The sequence below is a fragment of the Zonotrichia albicollis genome, chromosome Z (assembly GCF_047830755.1).
Source record: "Zonotrichia albicollis isolate bZonAlb1 chromosome Z, bZonAlb1.hap1, whole genome shotgun sequence".
NCBI lineage: Eukaryota > Metazoa > Chordata > Aves > Passeriformes > Passerellidae > Zonotrichia > Zonotrichia albicollis.
Genome location: NC_133860.1, coordinates 7397976 through 7419402, shown reverse-complemented (window position 1 = coordinate 7419402; position 21427 = coordinate 7397976). Strand labels below are relative to the sequence as shown.

General features: G+C 46.5%; 1 protein-coding gene across 1 annotated transcript; it reads right to left on the bottom strand.

Moving 5' to 3' along the window:
- Nucleotides 1-1848: 1848 nt before the first annotated feature.
- On the bottom strand, nucleotides 1849-19966 carry ACAA2 (acetyl-CoA acyltransferase 2). The gene is made up of 10 exons (XM_074532653.1): nucleotides 19813-19966; nucleotides 15462-15628; nucleotides 13142-13270; nucleotides 11622-11738; nucleotides 10120-10267; nucleotides 7701-7876; nucleotides 6543-6672; nucleotides 4298-4368; nucleotides 3621-3775; nucleotides 1849-2474 (listed from the first exon to the last, which is right to left on the bottom strand). Exons 1-10 carry the CDS (start codon nucleotides 19826-19828, stop codon nucleotides 2390-2392), a joined length of 1194 nt encoding a protein of 397 aa, XP_074388754.1. The 5' UTR covers nucleotides 19829-19966; the 3' UTR covers nucleotides 1849-2389.
- Nucleotides 19967-21427: the final 1461 nt, after the last annotated feature.

Here is a 21427-nt window from a genome sequence, read left to right as displayed (position 1 = left end):
CACTGGCTGAAGCCCCAGTAACTTCATGGGAAAGGATTTTTTCACTGCCTCACTTTTGTGTGACAAAGCCTCTCAGCCTCCTCAGTTCTCACAGAAAATGAGCAGGATAAAAATGGAATGATATGGGAATAAGCAGTTGGCTCACACTGCAAAGAAAGGTTACTGGCAGGAGGATGTACATCGTCTGTGCTGATAACACGTTTGTCAAGGTATCTGGAAAGCTGCAGCTAACGCATAAAAAGTTCTCTGGAACATAAGATGGACATGATGATGCATTCTCCAGAAATTACACCATAATTCAGGATGACCAAACGCAGCTCTCCTGGCTAGAATTACACATGAATCTCAAAAATGTGAGTGATAAAAAGGGGAAATGAAACATTGTGTGCTAAATAAAGCACATGAAGAGGATTTACTGTAAACACACAATGATGAGCTCAAGAACTGTTATTGCACAAGGAAAAAAAGATCCTGGAAAAACACATCCAGTTCTCTGAAAATGAGAATTCAGTGATTAGGCACAGACAAGAACTGCCCATAAATTCCTCCATGAGGACAAGAAGAGGGGCAGCACCCATCCATGATCTCTGTGACCAGACCTGAGGGAATGACATGAAGCTCTGCAAGGGCAGGGTTAGGTTGGGTATCAGGGAAAGGCTCTCCCCCAGAGGGTGCTGGCACTGCCCAGGCTCCCCAGGGATGGGCACAGCCCCGAGGCTGCCAGAGCTCCAGGAGCCTTTGGGCAGCGCTGCCAGGGATGCCCAGGGTGGGATTGTTGGGGGTCTGTGCAGGGCTGGAGATGGAATGGACGATCCTTGGGGGTCCCTTCCAGCTCAGATTATTCCATGCCTCTATGATTCTAAGAAGAAACAGGGAATTAGTTATTGGTTATTACAGAAAGCACTACTGGTTATTAAATAAAAATCCTCCTGCAAAAGATGTGACAAAATCCATGTGGAAAATGTTTTCTGAGCAGAGAAATCCCAGTAATCCCAATCTACTACAGTAAGAGTGGAAAGAGGAAAACAGACACTGTATTACATAAATATCTGGTTTGCTGCCCTACAACAGCTGGGTTGGTCCAAGATGTTTTTAATCCATATAAACAGTGCTAAATATCTCTACAGTTTTTAAAGACACTGCACCCATGAAAACCCCTGGGAAGGTGATCAGCATACTTCAATTGTTATCCACCAGCTGTGGCAACACTTGCCTTGGCCTGAATTTCCTGCTAGGCTAGGCAGACAGGTTTGAGTGGCTTTCACAATCCTCCCATGCCATGCCAGCAGAGGATTGTAGGTAAGGAATATTTGACAGAGGATGAGAAGGAGTAAAGGCTGAAGTCTCTGCTGCTGTTCCAGGGCTATGGAGAGGTGTGTGCTGTCCCAGCAGGGCTCTCTCCAGTGAGCTCCTGATGCAGACATGCACATCAGAGCGAGCTGCAAGCTGCTCGCAGCAGCCTGGAGGACTCCAGTGAGCACAAAGACTTCATCTCACCCCAATGTCATGCTGGCTCTGTCAAATGATTCATAACTCCACTGCCTCTGAGGCAGCTTCCTCAGAGGCACCTCCCAAAGTGGCCAAGAACAACCCCACACCAGCAGTCCCAAGAAATATGGGTGGTACTATCAAAGGAATTTAAGAAAGGGATACTGAGTGCGTGCAGTGAATGCGCCCCTTCTCAGGGGGCTGGCAGATTTGCTGGAGTTCTCTAGAAACTACCTAATAAACACCAGTTATTCCTCAACAAAAAGAAACACTCTCTTCCAAAACCCAACACTGATTTCCCAAAACTAACAATTCTCACGTTGCTTTACTTTTAAAACAAACTAACAAACAGAACGCCGAGCCTTTTTTTCTTTGTGTGTTATATTTATTATTCTTTTGGGAGGCACAATGAAAATTTCAGCTTCTGTTCTTTTCCCTTACAGAACAGCAGGGTTAACAACCATCAATCTACAATCAATATATAGTTCAGAAAGTCTCTGATTGCATTTTCACATTTCCTGATAATAGAAGAGGCACATGTACCAGACAGTGTCAGTAGCTGAAATAAGTTTAAGCAATACTTGCTTAAGAAGCTGCACTGACTGCTATTTTAAGGCAGGTTGGGTGAAAGTTTGACAGGCAATTTCCTCAGGAAATGAAAATAATTTTGCCTACAGAAATACATTGATTAAAAAGAGGCTTTTAGAAAATACTTCATCACTGTGAAATTATATTGATGCTGCGCTTCCTTTAGTTAGAAAGACATCAACGAATCTCTTTTGTTCAGAATGCTGACTTCTCAGTCGTTCCTTTACCTTGCAGGGAAGGTAGGCAGCGATGCTCTGGTGTGTCAGAGAGGCAGGTTTCTCGGGGGATCAGCAGCTGCAGTGCCCAGGAGGCCTCAGGCTGTGTTCTCAATGAGCACAGCAATGCCTTGCCCTCCGCCGATGCACGCTGACCCAACCGCGTACTTCCCACCGCGGCGCCTGCCCAGGAACAGGAACGGGGGATTGGTTACTGCAGGTCACTGCAGCTGGTTTCCCCTCATAAAATCAGCAGCTCCTGTCCCGATTTCATGAGAGGAAACCAGCTACCAACTGGGTGTCACTGACAATGAGTTTTAGAATGTCTATGCTGTTATTCTTCTAGTAAGGTACTATGAAGTCTCAAGCGCTGTTGAAATATTTCTGAACAACGACTTTAGAAATCCTCTGGTTCCAGTCCTTGCCACAGGCACAAACTTCTTCCACTAGACCCCACCTGAACACTTCTGGAGTAGTTTTTAAACTAAAAACATTGCTGAGGCAGCTTTCAAATGCTAGGTTTCCTACAGCCACTCTCCAAGAAACAGATTTCTGCAAGGTGCAAATGATCTGAAGTTTCATGGCTGAGCACTAAGACAGTGTTGCAAGTGCAAGCAAAGAGACACAGTGGCCTCCACCCTGAGGGGGGAATTAAAATGCTGCTAAGCATATTAAGCAAGCCAAAAGAGCCAGAATTTCTGAAAATGGGCTAAAGGAGAGAGAAGGGGACCACAAAGTCTTTTAAAGCATCCACTTCCTGCAGCTAAAGGACTGGAGGGGGACTTCACACATGGGAGGGAAAGAGCAAGGGGGAATGGCTTTCCCTGTCAGAGGACAGGGACAGATGGGATATTGGAAAGGCATTCCTGGCTGTGAGGATGATGAAGCCCTGGCACAGGTTTCCCAGAGCAGCTGTGGCTGTTCTATCCCTGGTAGTGTTCAAGGCCAGGTTGGATGAGGCTTGGAGCCACCTGGGATAGTGGAAGCTGTCCCTGGGACTCCATGATTCTATGAAATGCCCCACGTTAAGAAGAGAACAGACTTTGCTCAAAGGCCATTTCAAAAAAAGGAAACCTTCCCACAGGCTCCACGAGGCTTGGATCAGATCTAGGTGAACTAAGAAATGCTGTCATGACAGCAGGATGGCATGTGAGGCAGGTGCAGGACCTGCCCTGTAGCACAGAGGTGTCAAACTCACACAGAAAGCGGCCCATTCCAGCCAGGAGAGTTTTAGGCTGGCTGACCAGAAGAGTTTACTCACATGGTATCCGTGCCCAAAATGTCAGCAGGCATAAATGCACCCGTGCCGAGCAGCTGCTGTGTGCATACCTTAATTCGTGCACCAGGTGAGCTGTGATCCGTGAGCCCGAGGCCCCCAGGGGGTGGCCGATGGCAATGGCACCTCCGTTGACGTTGGTTTTCTCAGGGTCAAGGCCCAACACCTTTTCCACAGCCAGGTACTGAGGTGCAAACGCCTCATTCACCTAAAGCACCAGAGAAAGGACAGAACTTCAACACCAGCTTTCAGCAGTCTGTGTGCAAACAAGAATAAATAAGGTGAACTGGTCAAATGCTGCGTCTATAACAGCATGCTCAGCCAACACTCACGTGTCAATCCAACCCAACTAAATTCAAATACTAAGCAAGTATGAGCTGTAATTTCTAAAAAAAAAGTACAGTATGTTCTGAGGCAGCGGGTCCTTGAAGAGCCCGCTGTTCTGACAGAAGAAGGCCCTGTTCACAGGTATCACTCACTAAAAACATGAGCAGTCCAGCCAAAGGAGTGAAACATCATGTCACATGAGGATATTTTTGTTCTGCAGAATGTGATCACACCATTTCCAGTTTCCACGTGCCTGGGATTTTTGTAGTGACTGTGCAGCAGAAACTGGATGGACAGAGGTCAGGCAGGCTCCTGACAGCCAAGAACACCTACATGGCATGACTAGAATCCTTCTGCTAAAAAGATCAGGGGTAAAATCACTGCTCCTGTAAAAATATCTCACCTCTACCAAATCCATATCCTTCAGGGTCAGTCCTGCCTTCTTCAAAACCTCTGTAATTGCAGGTACAGGGCCTGTTTGGAAATCATATGCAGTTAGTTAAATTTAAAAAATTATTAAATTAAGTATTGGAAACTTGTTTTACATAGGACAAATTCATAAAGCCTCATGAGAACCCCTCCCACAAGCCTCTGTGCAGATAATGAATTCTGGATATGTCACTAACCTGCTTTATTAGGTGGTTAAGAGAGCTCCTAAATCTCAAAACTACTTGGTCTCCTTGCCAACATGCAGCCAGGAAAATCTAAGAGTGTCACTACTGCTGCACACAGAGCTTTTGAGTCAAGAGAAGTGACAGTCCCCAGGTAAATAAAACAACTTCACAATGGTTTTGAGGCATTCTCCTTCCCCATACTCGTGGTTCCACTTTTTCTTTCCTCACAACTTGCAGCCTCCAGGTAAACAAAATAAGAAAAACACAGGCTGCTCTAGAGTTTGCTGGTCATGTGCTTAGTTATGGGTATTGTTGTTTTGGTGTTCTCAATATATTTGAAAATCTTTCTAATAAAATAAAATTTAAAAAATAATCTTTCTAATAAAAAGCCAAACCTTTAACTAGTTTATTCCAAACTCAGACCCAGGTCTTGGACAACTGAAAAAAGCAAGATTTTCAGTTTCAGATTATTAAGAGTTTGGCAACAACACTGTCCTCTGGAAGAAAGCTGCCTTCTATAACCTAATATAAACAATTAAGGGAAATTAACTTCAAATACAGCTACCTAAGGGAATACACACTCAAAGAGAATTTGGAAGGGTTAATCAGGTACATGCTTGTAGGAGAAACATACTGAGAAGTTGGGTGGTGGCTGATCATTCAATTCTAAAACACCAACAATGCAATCACACCACCACAAAATGGCGATGAAAACACACAGCTCAAAGAACGAATACATAAAATTAAGTAAATTACCAAAGAGACAGAAAAATTAAAAGAAATCAGGGCCCAGTTCAGAACTCAGTGGAGTCTCAGGGAGCCCCAGGCAGCTTAACAGCAGACTAAGTGCATCTTATTAGGGAAGGATTTTAGTATGCCTGTTACGCATCAGAGTAATGGGAGGGTCTCATGTAGACAACACAAAGACCCCTAATGACAGCCAAGCAAACTTCTCCCCCCTCTCTCTCTTTTTTAAAACAATGGATTCTCTCACTGAACACTGTGAGACAGGACCTGCTATCAGTATGTGAAAGGACAGTGGCTCAGACTGAGCTCCTGTTTGTCAGATCTGCTGCTGTCAGGTCGATGAACCTCATCTGGTCTCCCTGAGCTGCTGGGGACAAGCTGTGGTGTGAAGGAGTTGGGATACTAAGTGATGCTCCATATGATTTATGAAGTTTTTAAACAAGCTAGATGAGCTGCCTGAACTAGAGAGAATGGGCTGGCCTGGGAAGCACAATGCCAGCACCAAGTCCAGCAAGGAAAACCCTCCCTCCTGCTCTGTGTCAGTCAGACAGACTGAGCAGGAAAACAAATCTGACAATGCCTCATTTGCATTTCTACTGGCACACAGAACCTGCCAACAACAGCTCCTCTGAACAGAACACAGGAAAAGCAATGCTGGGATACAATGCTGTCTGCAAACTAAAGCGAAGGGAAAAATCCTGTGGTGTCTGGATTGGCTTTGAGGGACTGTCTGCACTAAGAGAGGAAACAGAAAATAAACATGGGACTAAAGCAACCAAGAAAAGGTTTTTGGTTTTCCAAGCAACACATGAACAGATGCCTATCTTGGCATCCAAGCAGCTTGAGCCACTGAAACTGCTCGAAGCTTACACTCCTCCATCAGCAGGAGGTGAGGCAGGCAACTCATAGTTACTCATTTTATCAAGGGATTTGGAGCTCACAGCAAATGAAAGTGAATTTTAGGAGAAAATGGTTTTCAAAAAATGTATGAGTGTTTGTTTTCTTGACCAAAAGAGACAGTAAAAAGGGGGAAGAAAGAAGAGCCTGGGGAGCCATGCTGATGCTATTACTGTGGGTCAGGCACTGCACACACCCCTCCAGCCAAACTGAGGAGCAAATCTGTCCCTCTGCACAACAGGGATGGACTGACACAGCAGGACGGACAGCAGGACACACAAACACCTTCAGAGCCACCAGCCTGAGCACATTTCTTCCCTTCAGAATGCCCATGACAAGAACATTTTAGTGCTGTTTGATGCCATAAAATTGTGCTTTACTGCAACTTACCAATGCCCATGATGGAAGGGTCACAGCCAGCTGAGTGATAAGCTACTACTCTTGCCAGAGGAGTGAGACTGTGCTTTTTAAGTGCTGATTCACTGGCAAGGATGACTGCACCAGCTCCATCACACACACCCTTGCAGTAAGAGAGAAGCATTCTTAGTGAGAAAATACAAAGAAACAAAAAAATCCTCACACTCTTTAACCCCAAAAAGGGGCTTGAGTCTAAGGTACCATAATTAACATTTAACAATGTTTCTTCAAAACAACCGAAAACAAATCACTCTCCTGAGGTTGGGGAAAGATAGTTAAATATAGATAAATGTTTCATTAATTCCAATGTGTTAGAAAAGAAGAAAACAAATCACTCTCCTGAGGCTGGGGAAAGATAGTTAAATACAGATAAATGTTTCATGAATTCCAATGTGTTAGAAAAGAAAAATAAGTCTTCCCTGCATTGGAAATATGATTCTGCTGACTTGCAAGAACACTATTATTAATAATGGATAATATATGTGCTGTTAATTATAAAAGATGCTTTACAGACACCCACACTTACTGTGGCTATGATCTATTTTAGGCATGAATTCAGACTGTATGATCACAGCATTCCATCTGGCCCACAGAACTTTAATCAATTAATTGAGATAATGACTGTGAGAGGAACAGTCCATAACGACATGCTGCTAAGCACTGAGTATATTCTGGGTAAAAGCAAAATGTGGTTTGGGGGAGAGAGGACAGCAGCTGTGGTACAAAGACGAGCAGCAGCAGTATGCCCACTAAAAAAATGTAAGTTTGAAGCAAAGAAGTTCAGTTACCACTGCCCCCCAGAAAAGGAGAGTGGCTACACAGCCACTGCAGCCACCAACTGCACAACTCCAGGCTGAGGAGGAAATGCCAATGCCTCACAGCAGTATCAGTGGCAGCACACAGAACCAAATTCAGGACTTAGGAGTGGCTGAAGGATCCCCTGGCACCCGCCAGGATCACCTGGCACAAGGCTGGGAGAGTCAGCTGGGGCATTCAGCTGCAGAATTAGAAGTCGTTTTTGTCAGGAGACACCAATGAGAGCCAACTCGGTGAGAGATAAAAACAGTGGCAATAAATTTGGAGAACCACAGAGGGGGACGCGTGCCCAGCCCAAGGGTGTGATGTACTCACTGAAGCATTCCCAGCCGTGACTGTTCCATCCTTTTTAAAGACACACGGGAGTTTTGTCAGCTGTTCCATGGTGGTCTGGGGTTTGGGGTGCTCGTCCTTTTGCATGCTTTCTTTACCCTTTTTTGTCTTCACCTCAATTGGTGCCATCTCAGCCTTGAAGTGGCCAGCATCATTAGCTGCAACCACAAAAAGGAAAATAAAAAGGACCTGATAAAAACATCAAGATGATTGCCCAGCATGACCAACAATCATATTTTCATGTGCACACAGCTTCTTGCTCTATTTGAACCAAAAGTTCAAGGACAGCAATATTTACGCTTTATTTTGTGTATTTATTGTTGGGGTTTTTTTTGTGGTTTTTGTTATTTTAAGAAGTTGGGCAAAAACTATACAAGTACACTGTCAAACTTCTCCAAAGAAAGCCTCAAATACTGAAACTTTATTTCAGTTTTAAACAGCTGAACTCCTTCTTGTTTGGTTTTTTTTTTGTGTAAACCACTGGGTTTATTTTTAGTACATACTCCCCTTTACTGCTGCTTTATTTTAACAGCTCTGTCATTTTTCAGATGGCCAAGACGTAAATCTCACTCAGAGAGGAATGAGAAGAAAACCTCTTGAGCCACATTGTTTCTGTTGATAAGATACTGTACATCAATCAAAACCCTGCTCAAGGTGATCCTCCAAGGGCTCTCACTGTCAAACTAAAATCTCAGAATGGGATTCAGCTGCCTAAACAACCTAAAACAATTCAAGTCATTGCAGGTATCTAAGATGCCCAAAAAAGCATCTGGCCAGATTGCCTAATCTAACATGAGACAGAGATTTAAAACCGAGACACTGAAATTGTCAGATCTGATGTTGTTTAGCTACCTCTGGACTTCTCAATAAATGCCTCAAAACCTTTTTCTTTCCTGAAAACAAACGGGCTCTCTCTTTACTGTGGGATAAGATGACCTGGTCCTACAAGCAGAAATCAAAACAGCAAGGTAAAATCCTAGGAAACAAGAAACACAGTTTCTAGCAAAGACTCCAGTAATAGCAGGAGTTAGGTAACAAAAAGAACGAGCAGGAAGGGTAATAAACGATGAAGAAAAGTTACAAAAAGCACTTCTACATCCATTAGAATGCACCGTCATTAGAATCTAAAACCATGCTTAGATCTTTCCTTCTTATGTTCACCTTTGGCCTTCAATGTATGTTGAGTCCCAGGATGGCCACAGCACATTCTACTGGATTTTGGCCTGAACTTCACAGTAACTGAGTCACAGAAACCTGGGATGGTTTGGGTAGGAAGGGACATTAAAGCCCATCTTGATCCAACCCCCTGCCATGGGCAGGGACAGCTCCCACTGTCCCAGGCTGCTCCCAGCCCCATCCAGCCTGGCCTGGGACACTGCCAGGGATCCAGGGGCAGCCACAGCTGCTCTGGGCACCCTGGGCCAGGGCCTGCCCACCCTCCCAGCCAGCAATTCCTCATTCCCAATGGGCCAAAATCTGTCCCTGCCCTCTGGCCCTGGGAGCCATTGCCTGGCTGCTGTCCCTGCCTGCCTTGTCCCCAGGGGCTGTGCAGCTCTCCTGGAGCCCCTGCAGGCCCTGGCAGGGGCTCTCAGGTGTCCCTGGAGCTTCTCTGGTGCAGCTGAGCAGCCCCAGCTGTGCCAGGCTGGCTCCAGAGCAGAGGGGCTCCAGCCCTGGCAGCAGCTCCGTGGCCTCCTCTGCACTGGCTGCAGCAGATCCAGGTCCTTCTTACATTGCAGGCTCAGAGCTGAATGCCTCTGAATTATGGTTTTGGGCATGTAAACTACCCAGAGAACAGTTTAAAACACAGCTCCTAAACAAATATCCCCTCTTCAGACTCCATGTGCTCCGACTGCTCAAGCATTCAAGAACAACATTCAATTTGCAAAAGAAAGCAGAAGGATTTAGATGAATTACAGCACATGCTGGCACACAAGGAGGACGTGGGTCACTTTGGAATACTGTTCTGCTGTGCAATGGAAAGAAAGGAGTGCAGTCAGGCATGCCTGGGACAATGCTGCATCCCACCAGAGGGGCACCAACAAATGCCATTCATCGACATGAATCCTGCTCAGACAGGAGCTCACCCATGACTGGCCAGTGGTGTTTGCTGCCTCAACAGCTAAGGAATGTCCCTGAGGAAGGCACAGGAAGGCAGTGGGAAGGGGCTCCCACTAAAACTTCTGAGAGGTGCAACCCCTTACTCAGCACACTGTCAAAGTCAACCCCCCTATGATTTATTTGTATGATGGGGCCAACAAAATCACAAACTACAGCATGCAAACAGAAGGACAAGAGCACCAAGAGCCAGAGAAAACCCTTGAAACGCTTTGAACCGAGGCTAAAAACTGACTGGACTTGAAACTGGTGCCACATAAACACCTCCCCTGCCCGACCCACTCACCGGCCTTGCACCTCTGCTGGGTTTTGAGCGCGTAGCGGTCGCAGTCCTCCCGGGAGATGCTGTACTTGGCAGCCAGGTTCTCAGCTGTCACTGCCATAGGGATTTTGACATGGGTATCTGTTAGGGCCTCCCACAACGTGTCTTCCAGCTGCGTGGAACGTCAGAAGAAGGAAATCAGATATAATACCAGGTATATCAAATACGGCAATACCTGTATTTACTACTGGCAGCTTCTAACTGTTCAGCAGTCTCTTACACACTAATGGCTCTTTGTAGAATTAATTCAGGTTATCTACAGATAATTTACTGATTTATCAGAATGAACATAGTGAAAAACAGTGTGCAAGCTCTTGTGTGCTACTCTAATTAATCTCCATTACACTCTAGTGCAATTCTTTCCACTCATACATGGCCCCAAGAGGCTTGGGGAAAGCTTTAAAAGTAGATTTTTAGTATTTCAGCATATTTCGCTCCTGTATTAATTATTTATTAGAGTCCTGTGAGCAAACTTCCTGGTTGCCAGGAAGGAAATGGGAGGCACTGTCAGAAGGCACAACAACCTACTGATTCTTTAGCTCTTTCTCTAAGGTCAGGTAGAATCCCCTTGCTAGAGTCAAAGGTTCCTGTGGGTATGACATCTCAGGGGAGAAGATACCCAAGTTTACCTTCACTCAAGCAGATAGTCATTCAGATGGGTTTTGTTATCTCTGTCAGCAGTAAAGTTCTGCACGATAAGCCATTCATTCACCTGTCACTGTGTAAGTCAGTTATCTTTATGGTAAGAACACAGTTGCACCTACTTGGTGTATCAGCAGCTTTGTGAAGGTGCTGTCTGTAGGGCCTGTGCCACACAAGAACAGAATCAAGGACATCACATTCACCATCTCCACAATGGAAATATGTTGTGGGAAATAAAACCCAAAGGGCTGAAACACTGAAATATCCTGATTTTGCATTTTGATGTCAGTTATGACCTACTGAGTAAGTGGTGGCATGTTATCAATTTATCCTGCTGCACATTTCCCACAGTATTCACTCAGGACTTATCTTCAGAAAAAAATGTAAAGATAACTTACTTGTCAATGGATTTAACTTCAAGGTTCCACTTTGAAATTGAGAGATGCTCACAGCTTGGAGGTATACATGCTCTTTACCAGTCTCTCTACCTACTGCCAGCACTACTAGCCTTGCCTAAACTGTGTGTGCCTCTATTTTGTACATAGTACTTGCACAGAATGTAACAAGTGAACTAAATTTTGTGTCCAAGAGTTTATTGGTGTGTTTAACATGGAACAGGAACTCGAAAATGGTTTTGCAAAAGCTGGAAAACTGGCGCACTTCACCAAATGGCCTGAACCTACTGTTTCAATAGTGTCTGAATACTAGATAAATGCTTTAAGCTATGAAGTCTGGATGTAATCTCCAATAGTTTCATTTGCAAGGATTTGGCACCTACAACCCTGATACCAAGCAATGCTTTGCTCACAGAGCAAAGGAAGTACCTTGAGTTCTGCTCCTAGTCTGGTTCCGAACCGAACCTTCCGAACCGCGTACGGAGCCTGGCTCATGCTCTCAGCTCCGCCACACAGGACAACTTCTGACTCATTCAGGCAGATTTCCTGTCAACACAGCAACACAAAACACATCCAGGATTTAGCTGGCTGCTTGAGGAAGAGAGTAACAGCTGTTTCAAAAGAAGAGGTTGTCACCTACAAAGCAATGAACTTAGAATGAATGCAAGCTTAGCCATGTGTGTACATGGATGAAGGGTTTACCCTTCTGTTAATGGTGGGGTCTGTCTCCTTCGTGCCACATCCCTTTTTCTTCCCTTCAGCAAAGAATGATTGCATCCACGAGGGAAGAAGAGAATATGGGTGTGCACACATGGCAGAGCAGAGGAACAAAGGCATCAGGCATCTGCGTGCTTGTGGGGTTTGGTTCACAAATGGTTGTGCTTGTGGTTTTCAGCTCCCACTCTTCTCAAAAGGAACACAAATTACACTTCAAAGCCTGAAGTAAGATCTTACAATTCAAAAAAAAAGGGACATAGTTTTAGAAGACAATAGCTAGGTAGCTGCCAAAGTAAGTACCCAAAACACATTAATTCATCAATGGCAAAGCATACAAAACCGAATAGCCCCAATTCTTAAATGCACCGTCAAAGCATTCAAGAATAGTGCTTCCTTAAAATGCTTCACTGAGTTGGACTTTGAGGTTATTTATGAACTAGAATGAAAGAAAATTAAATTACCCCAGAGCAGTTGTGGCTGCCCCATCCCTGGAAGTGCCCAAGGCCAGGCTGGACAGGGCTTGGAGTAACCTGGGGTAGTGGAAGGTGCTCTGCCTTCCACTAACCTTATCTCTACATTTTTCAGATTTTTTCTTCTAGAATATCAGGCCTAAAATAATTCTTTAGCCAAGGAAAACAAAAAAAAAATCCCACACAATAAACAATCTGCTTGTTCAAGTATTCATAAAAGCAATGTATGAGCAAATGAAATAAAAATCTGTGTGCTCTGACTCAATGGTTTAGGCCAACTCCTCAAAGAGAAGTTGATTCTCTTCTGTTTTAAAAGAAGTGACCTCATAAACTACTTAACCCATGAGAGGTCTGGATCTTTGAACAAAAGCATACTTAAAAAGCACAGGTTGCTGCTTACACAGCTAGTCAGGTGAGAATATAAACAAAGATCAAGAGATGAAAGACTCCTGGAGTCCAGTAATTCCAGCCCACACAAACAGGATTGTGGGATGCAACTATAGCACAGCTGAGCTCCATTTCACTAGCTAACACTTGTTGCATTCCTCATATTAGACTAAAAATTACTACAATACTTGGATTTTAAGAAACATCCACACAATGTGGCACTGTGGTGGCTGAACTCCTGCAGAAAACTGTGCTGGACAATAGAAATCTCTATCAAAAACCCACGTGAAGACTCATCCCAAACACAAAGGACATGTTTCTACATGTTAAAGGCCTGACAAAAGCTACAGCTGACACAGAAACACAGCTTTGTACCTGACAGCCATTGGCAATGGACTGGAAGCCAGAGCCACAGAGCCTGTTGACAGTGAGGGCAGGGACAGCCATGGGAACTCCCACTCGCAAACCAACGTGTCTTGCAATGTAGATGGCATCTGAGGAGCTCTGCAGGCAGAACAGGAAAGAGGTTTTGTCACACTCCCGTTGGTTTGGAAAGCAAAAAAAAAGTGTTGATGGAAAGTCAGAATGGTGTAATTGCATCCCAGACAGAAGATGGTGCATGTTCAGCAGAAATCCCACCACTCACCCAAAGCGCTTTGATTCAGCTCAGAAAGACACTATCCTACAGGATCTGAAAGTGTCACTGTCTCAATATGAATTTAAAGAAAGTGTGTGTTAAGTCAGAAACTTTATGGTTTTTTCCCTTATCCTTTATTTTCAAAACAGCACCCACACAGCAGGCTGACACAAGGGCAGATCCTGCCAGGCCAGCTGCAATTATTTTAAGATAAATTAATATTGTTCAGACTAACAAGGGAAGGCCTCCCAAAACCAGAGAGAACACCTATGCCCTTGGGGAACGTGCCCTAAGCTAAAATGTGTCATAAAGACAAAGTTCTGTGAACAGTGCTGCAATACTACTGCAAGTTCAGAAAAAAAAAAATTAATGAAGCCACTTCTGCTGAAGGAGTTTGAAGAAGTCACACATTCACAGTTTATTAATTTTAATCAAACAATATAAATAAACTAGAATTATAAAAAAATAAATCTACTGGGATGGGGAAGTATGATGCAGAGGAAAAGACAGAAAGTACTTTTAAAATCAAAAGAAACTTTATCAGGAGATGGCTGTTTTTTATGCACTACAAGAGATCTGAATGCAACAATGCTTTCATAGGCAACAAACAGCTCTTACAAAATTGAAAAGCTGAATAAAAGAAGTAGTAGCTGTAGATAGTAGCTGTAGGAGACAGAATAATTTAAAGCCACTCTTTTGGCTGAAAATCTAAAGAAGGAATACTACCTGTTTCTTTGTTTATTGTCCAAGTTCTCAGCTACATGCTTCTTCTGCATCCTTGAAACATGCAGTGCAAAATAAAAGTCCCGACCCTTAATAGTAATGGTGAAATCAGAATACGAAGCAAAAAAAAAAAAAAAAAGGCTGGGAATGTTCTTTGTTGCCTTGCCTAAAACAAAGATCCTCATTTGTATGTGTGGGTAACTACTGCAGTTCTGCAATGCATACAACAGCATCCTCTTTGGAAAAGACATGATTGTCCAAATGTCTCTGCCAATCAAAGCATGAATCCTTCCAGTTCAAAGGAAACTCAAAAATAATTCTATGGAAAACACAGGAGAAATGGACTCATATCACTCACAGGCTTGACACAGAAAGGGATTTATACAACTCAGTGAAAAAATACTGATCACTGAGTCACACAGCTCCAGCCATCAAAACAAGGGAAACATACCTGGGATTAGCAACTAACCAGTTAATCGACACATACTTTTAGGAGGTCAGCTCGCCCTGGTTCAAACGACCTCTGGCACTAAAAAAAGCAAGCTAAGCCTTGCTCCCAACAGCACCACAAATCACACAGGACACATCCCTCAAGCACAGGCAAGAAACACCAGCCTGCAAACCGCTACCGACCCCTTTGGCTGCCAGCCCGAGGCAGCGGCACCCAGGGCCACACACCGAGGGTGCCTGGAACAGCCCGCAGGCAGGAGATCTTGCAGGCCACCTGTCGGATCTCAAGATCTCAGTCCTGAGATGCTGAGCCACCGAGACCACCTTGGGGGGCTCGGGAGTCCTGGAATGTTGCCAGAAGTGTCTGGTAGCTGGACTTTGATCCTACACAGGAGACGAGGGCTTCACCAGGGTGAATGGTGAAGGGATTAGTTAATTAGAGGGTGAGACACAGGGTTTAGGATTTATGTACAGGGGGGTTTAGAGGAGCAAGATGGAGGAATTGGGGTGTGTCCTGTCCTTCTTCTTCCTCTTCTCCTCCATCTTCTTTGGCCACGGTGGCACCTTTGGATTGGTTATTACTGAGAGTGCACCGAGTTATAAGAATAGATGGTATTGGGGAGAAATGATAAATATTGTACACGTAACAATGGGTATAAAGATACGTGGCTGCCCGGGAGGGCAGACAGTGTGTGCTCATGGCTGACTGCTGAGCAGATCTCTGTTCGGCTGAAAGAACATCTTTTAGATAAACAATTAATAAACATAAAAACCGAAAGAAGAACTGAAGCCTCTTCTCGTCCTTCGATACGCGGGCTGCCCCAAGGCCACTCCGGGCCTTTCCAGGCCCCTCAAACAGCCGAGATAAACCGGACAGCCACCCACCTGCATGACGTTGCCCACGACGACGCTGTCGACGATCTCGGGGGGCACCTTGCCCGCGGCCAGCGCGGCTCGGGCGGCGTGCTCCGTCAGGTCGGTGGCCGAGAAGTCCTTGAGCAGCCCGCCGTAGGTGCCGAAGGGCGTGCGCTTGGCTGCCACGATGAACACACCTGCAGCGGGGGCAGAAACGGCCCTCAGTGAACACACACCCAGTGGGGGCACAGATTATCCACAGGCACAGCACTCTGCACCAAGCCAGGCTCCAGCGCGTGGGAGCGTCGCTGTAGGACACGAAATAAAACCACGCGGACACTGGAATCTCCAGGGTACAAGGAGGGCAGTTTAATTTCTGACTCCAACATTTATAGATTTTTCTAAAAGTGACAGTGGATTGAAGGGTGACAGTGCTGCCTCTCCAACGGCACTGGACAAACCAACAGTCCATCAAATTTCTCTTCCTCCAGAAAAGAATGCGAAACAATAAGCATTCGCAAAAAAAAAAAACGCGTGAGGAAATTCGTTGCAAGAATGTAAACATCAGCAGGCTCAGGAGAACTGAAAAGAACAGGGCAACAGGTGACGCCCCAAATTAACCCAAAACTTTTTAAGAACAGGCAACATGAACACAGGAAGTTTGAGATAAATAATGAATGGTGCTTTAGACAGGGAAGGCATGAAGAATTAACAGTCAGAAAGAAAAGCTGGGAAGATTCTGGAAATACAGTGAGGTTTGACAACAAAGTAAGGCTGGATACAAATGTGGAGTCGGAGTAGGGGGCCACATGCATCAAAAATTAGTGCTAATGCACTAAAAACATGCCAGTAACATCTAAGAAATCCTGTAGGAGACACCTGTGAAAAAATCAGACAAGGAACTGCGCTTTTAGCAGAGGCCATTCCCTCATCCTAGAAAAATCAGCACATTTTTGGTTTATATGCGGAAATAGTTTCCACAAAAAAAACCAAGGCAAAAAAAAAAAAAACCAAACCAAACCAAAAAACCCCCCAAAAAATACTAAAAAAAACCCCCAAAGCACAACCCCCCCCCATACACTTTTTATATGCATTTCAACTATTTCAACTTTGAGGACTTAGGACTTTAGCCTAAGAAAAACTCTCCCTAATCAAAAAATTCATGCTCCTGCCACCAGAAATATATATGCCACCTAAACTGCTTTAGCACGAATCTTCTGGTTCCTGGGAAGAAAATCCAGTTTTCACTAGGCAGGAGACCACGTGCAAGCAGTTGTGCACAAATGCACGGGTCAGGAGCAGTTGATACAAATTCCAGCTCAGGCGAAGCCACCCCTGAACCAAAGCAAACATCTCCTGGCTGCCTGGCACACCGGCTCCCTGCTCCCACGTGCAGAAAAACAAGTGAGAGGCAGGCTGTGAACTTTCCCCCAGTTGAAGCGTATCGCTCGCAGCCCCTGTTTCCACAGCTCCCATCAAACACCCAGCTATTTTAGGGAACGCTGCAGGGACACACACAGAGATGTAAGGACGCAGACAAATGAAAATGCCTGCTCATTAAGCTGCTTGTGAGCACTTGATTTCAGGTCATCTGATCCGTGTTACTCGGCTGTGTTGTCAGAGAGAGGGTGCTCCTCCATCCCGCATGTGTTTGCACCCCAGGCCGCATGATTGCTACAAAAGGACATTCCAAACTGGTCAAGGTCAAGGCTCCCCACTGACAAGGGCCTGAACACAGTGCAGAGATCTAAAATGTGCAGGGAGGATCCTCAGACTCGTATCACAGAATGGGTTGGGTTGGAAGGGACTTCAAGGATCATCCAGTCCCAACACCCCTGCCGTGGGCAGGGACAGCTCCCACTCTCCCAGGCTGCTCCCAGCCCCATCCAGCCTGGCCTGGGACACTGCCAGGGATCCAGGGGCAGCCACAGCTGCTCTGGGCACCCTGGGCCAGTGGCTCACGTCATGGCAAAGCATTTCTTCCCAATACTCAATCTAAACCTTCCCTCCATGGCATATCCTTCCTGCAGCAAAACAGGCCTTGACACTCACATTCACCACCACTCCTCCCGTCCACTGATTCCCTGCCTCCTCCAAATTGTGCCTGCCCTGACTGACCACAAAGCCTTGCTGGGGCCTGACCACGCTAAAAGAAGCCCTTCTCCTCCCTCCTGGCCGGGTTGTCAGTCACCTACATTATTTGTTCAGTCATATCCACCGCGGCATTGCCTCACGAGCAGCGCAGGGGCGAGGATGGAACTTTGCCCTTAAACACTCCTTCCACATCAACAGCACCTCTCTCTCTCTTTCACGGAGGCTGCTCACTGCTGCCCACTTCCCAACAGCACCACGGGGCCAATAAACCAGGGCAGGTCACACAACAGAGGCAGCTGAACACCAACTCAGCAGAAAATGAGGGCCCCGTTTTCACTTGGATGCGTCCTGTGCTCGAGTTCACCTCCTGGCCGCTCAATAAAACAGTAACTCGAGACTCAGAGAGAAGACTGGGCAGAACCAGTACGAGGAGAAGATGAAGGAGCAGCGGCACAGTCTGTGTTATGTTGAATTAAGCTGGACACAGACACTCCCTTAGGGGACATAACTCAGAGCCTGCCAAATTTTGCTCGACTGGAGAGGCACCTACAAATGCTACTGCCTCCCCAGAATTTCAGGAGAGGCAGCAAGGGGTGGCCGAAGCCCTGAGTGAAAAAGGATTCTTTACCTTTAACAACTCTTCCTAAATTCCCATTAATTAGTTCTGTCCTACATTATCAGAAAAATTCCAGAGTCTCAGCAATTTTCCAAGGTGATAAACAACGCATGAGAGCAGAACAGTACCAAATGCATAGAGATCTGACAACTTTTGGGGAAAGAAAGCCAAGATCACTCTGAATCCTTACCAAACACTACACTTGAGACATTTTTTAAACTGGTTTTGTTAATCACTTGCTGCCAAACAGGGAACTGAAACACTACTTAATGCTCCAACGTATCTCAAATGCACTTGGTACGAAAATAATTCTTCATCAGATCACATTCTGAAAGCCTACAAAACAAACCATAACATAAAAAGGGAAGTTGAGAAGCATGAACGATATATGAAAGTGTTGTGGATTGAGATAAGAGAAAATCCTGCAGCAGGCACAGAAAACTAAAATCAAACAATTATGGGCAAGGTGCCCTCTGTGTTATCCAGCTCAGCAAAACCACCAGAATTAACACAATGCTGACTACACAGACCTTAGCACTGCAACCTCACACCATGACTGACATGTATGCTATTATTTAAGTACAGTATGTCAAGTAGCAAAGTGCTGTAAAATAGATAAAAAGCCCTATTGCAATAAATTCCAATTTTGTTTTCATACAAGAACACGTCTCAAAAGGTTACCTCATTTTTAAGAGTCACAGAATTTAAACAATGCAGAGCATAAACCAGCTCTTTGCACCAAACACTTTCATGAGCTGTGGCAACTTAAGGAGTTTATCCTGCACTATCAGGGCTAACACAGGCAGGGTCTGTATGTGACAAACTCCCTGTCACTGACAATTCAGGTGTCACTTAGTCACTGCACATAAGCAGAGAATCACAGAATTACAGAACCATCTGTAAAAAACCTCTAAGACCGTGGAGTCCAACCATTCCCCAGCACTCCCAAGGCGACATCCACACGACTTTTAAATCCCTCCAGGGCTGGGGACTCCACCACTGCCTAAGGCAGCTGTGCCAGGGCTGGACAGCCCTCTCCATGGAAAAAATTGCTCCTGACACACAAGTCAAATTCCCAGTTAGATGACAGACACGCAGCCCTTGCTATGCACTTGCAGCACAACTGAGTCGAGCACGCAGGAAACCAAACACTGAATTACTGCAGAAAACAGTGCCGAACACAGTGACTGCCACTGTCCGACCCCCTCCTCACCTTCTACACCCCCTGTGCTCCCCATTCCCACCCTCTGCACCTCACTTGACTCTCTGAACCCTACTCCTATCCCCTCACCACATTCCCACCCTCTGCACCTCATTCCCACTCTCTCAACCCCATTCCCACCCTCTGAGCCCCCTTCCCACTCTACGGCGATCATTCCCACCCTCTGCACCTCATTCCCACCCTCTGACCCCACGCAGCCCGGTATTTTTGGGAAGTTCCTAATTACTTCCAGCTGTCAGGCCGAGCAGGCACGGACGGGACAGCGGGGAGAGAGATCCTCCGGAGGCACGGGAATGGTTCTCGAGGGCTCTACTTTGTAATTCCTGCCAGCCCCACCAGCTGCCTCGCTTTGGGGGCCCCTACAGCGTCCAAGCCGTCACCTCCCGCCCTCAGGGTCCGCCCGGAGCCCCTCAGGGAGCCAGGGATCCGCGGGGGGACGGGATCCTCACCCCTCAGCAGCGCCATGGCCACACCGCGCCCGTCGAGTGCCGCGCCCGCCCGCCGGCCCCGCACATTCGCCACACTCAGGGCGGAAGGGGCGGCTGGGCAGGGCCGGCAGGAAGTTCACCTAAAGTTATTTTCTACGCGTAATTTTAGTTGTTTGATAAATTTATTTAAAATGTGAGGGAACTTTCGGTCGCTTGTTTTTTATACTTTGCTTCTGCGTGGTTCGATTTTCTTCCCGTACGGTTTTGGCGAATCGGCGGCAGCGGGAGCAGGGGCCCGCGGTGATGGCTGAGGGGACAGGCTCCCCCGCCGCCCGCCTCACAGGTAATTACACCGTGATACGGTTAATTGCAGATAATCGTGGGATTGCTTCCGTTGGCAAGCACCTCCGAGATCATCGAGTCTAGCTTGTCACCCGATCCCCACCTTGTCACCCAGCCCAGAGCACTCAGTGCCACGTCCAGGCCCTCCTTGCACACCTCCAGGCATGGGCACTCCAGCATCTCCCTGGGCAGTTCCAGTTCCTGACCTCCCTTTCCATGGGGAAATTCCTGATGGTGTCCAACCTGACCCTGCCCTGGCGCAGCTGAGATCTATAAACCTCCCTGAGGGGGTTGTGGAGGGTCGCAGCCCTGAATTCGTGCACAATCAGTGGCTGACACACTGCTGCCCCTAATTCCAAGCTTTGGCTCCCCTGCACATGGATGGAGATGAGCAGGAGCTGCTTGCAGCCCATCTGTTTGAAACCTGTAAGCATTTGGATACCCTCATTTTCCAACACAGCCGACAATGAAACACATACCGGTCTCAGTGATGCAGCACCATGGATGCTGCAAGAACCGACAGCAGGACAGATCCATGGTTCACTCTGGTAATGTGAAATAGTTAAAAACACACACAAATATCCTAGAATCCCAGAATGGCTTGCATTGGAAGGGATATTAAAGCTCATCCAGTGCCACCCCCTGCCATGGGCAGGGACAGCTCCCACTGTCCCAGGCTGCTCCCAGCCCCATCCAGCCTGGCCTGGGACACTGCCAGGGATCCAGGGGCAGCCACAGCTGCTCTGGGCACCCTGGGCCAGGGCCTGCCCACCCTCCCAGCCAGCAATTCCTCATTCCCAATGGGCCAAAATCTGTCCCTGCCCTCTGGCCCTGGGAGCCATTGCCTGGCTGCTGTCCCTGCCTGCCTTGTCCCCAGGGGCTGTGCAGCTCTCCTGGAGCCCCTGCAGGCCCTGGCAGGGGCTCTCAGGTGTCCCTGGAGCTTCTCTGGTGCAGCTGAGCAGCCCCAGCTGTGCCAGGCTGGCTCCAGAGCAGAGGGGCTCCAGCCCTGGCAGCAGCTCCGTGGCCTCCTCTGCACTGGCTGCAGCAGCTCCAGCTCCTTGTGCTGTTGGAGCCAGGGCTGGGGCAGCTCTGCAGGTGGGCTCTCACCTGAGCCCAGGGGCACAGGGGCAGGATCCCCTCCCTTGGCCTTAAATGAGGCTTAGATAAGAGAATTCAATGGCAAAGGAAGAAAATACAGCAAAACCCTTGTCTCTTTTTAAAGATAATGTTGCATGTTCACTGATTTATAGATTTACTAAATCATTGGAATTACTGAGAAAGGGCTTTAGGTCCC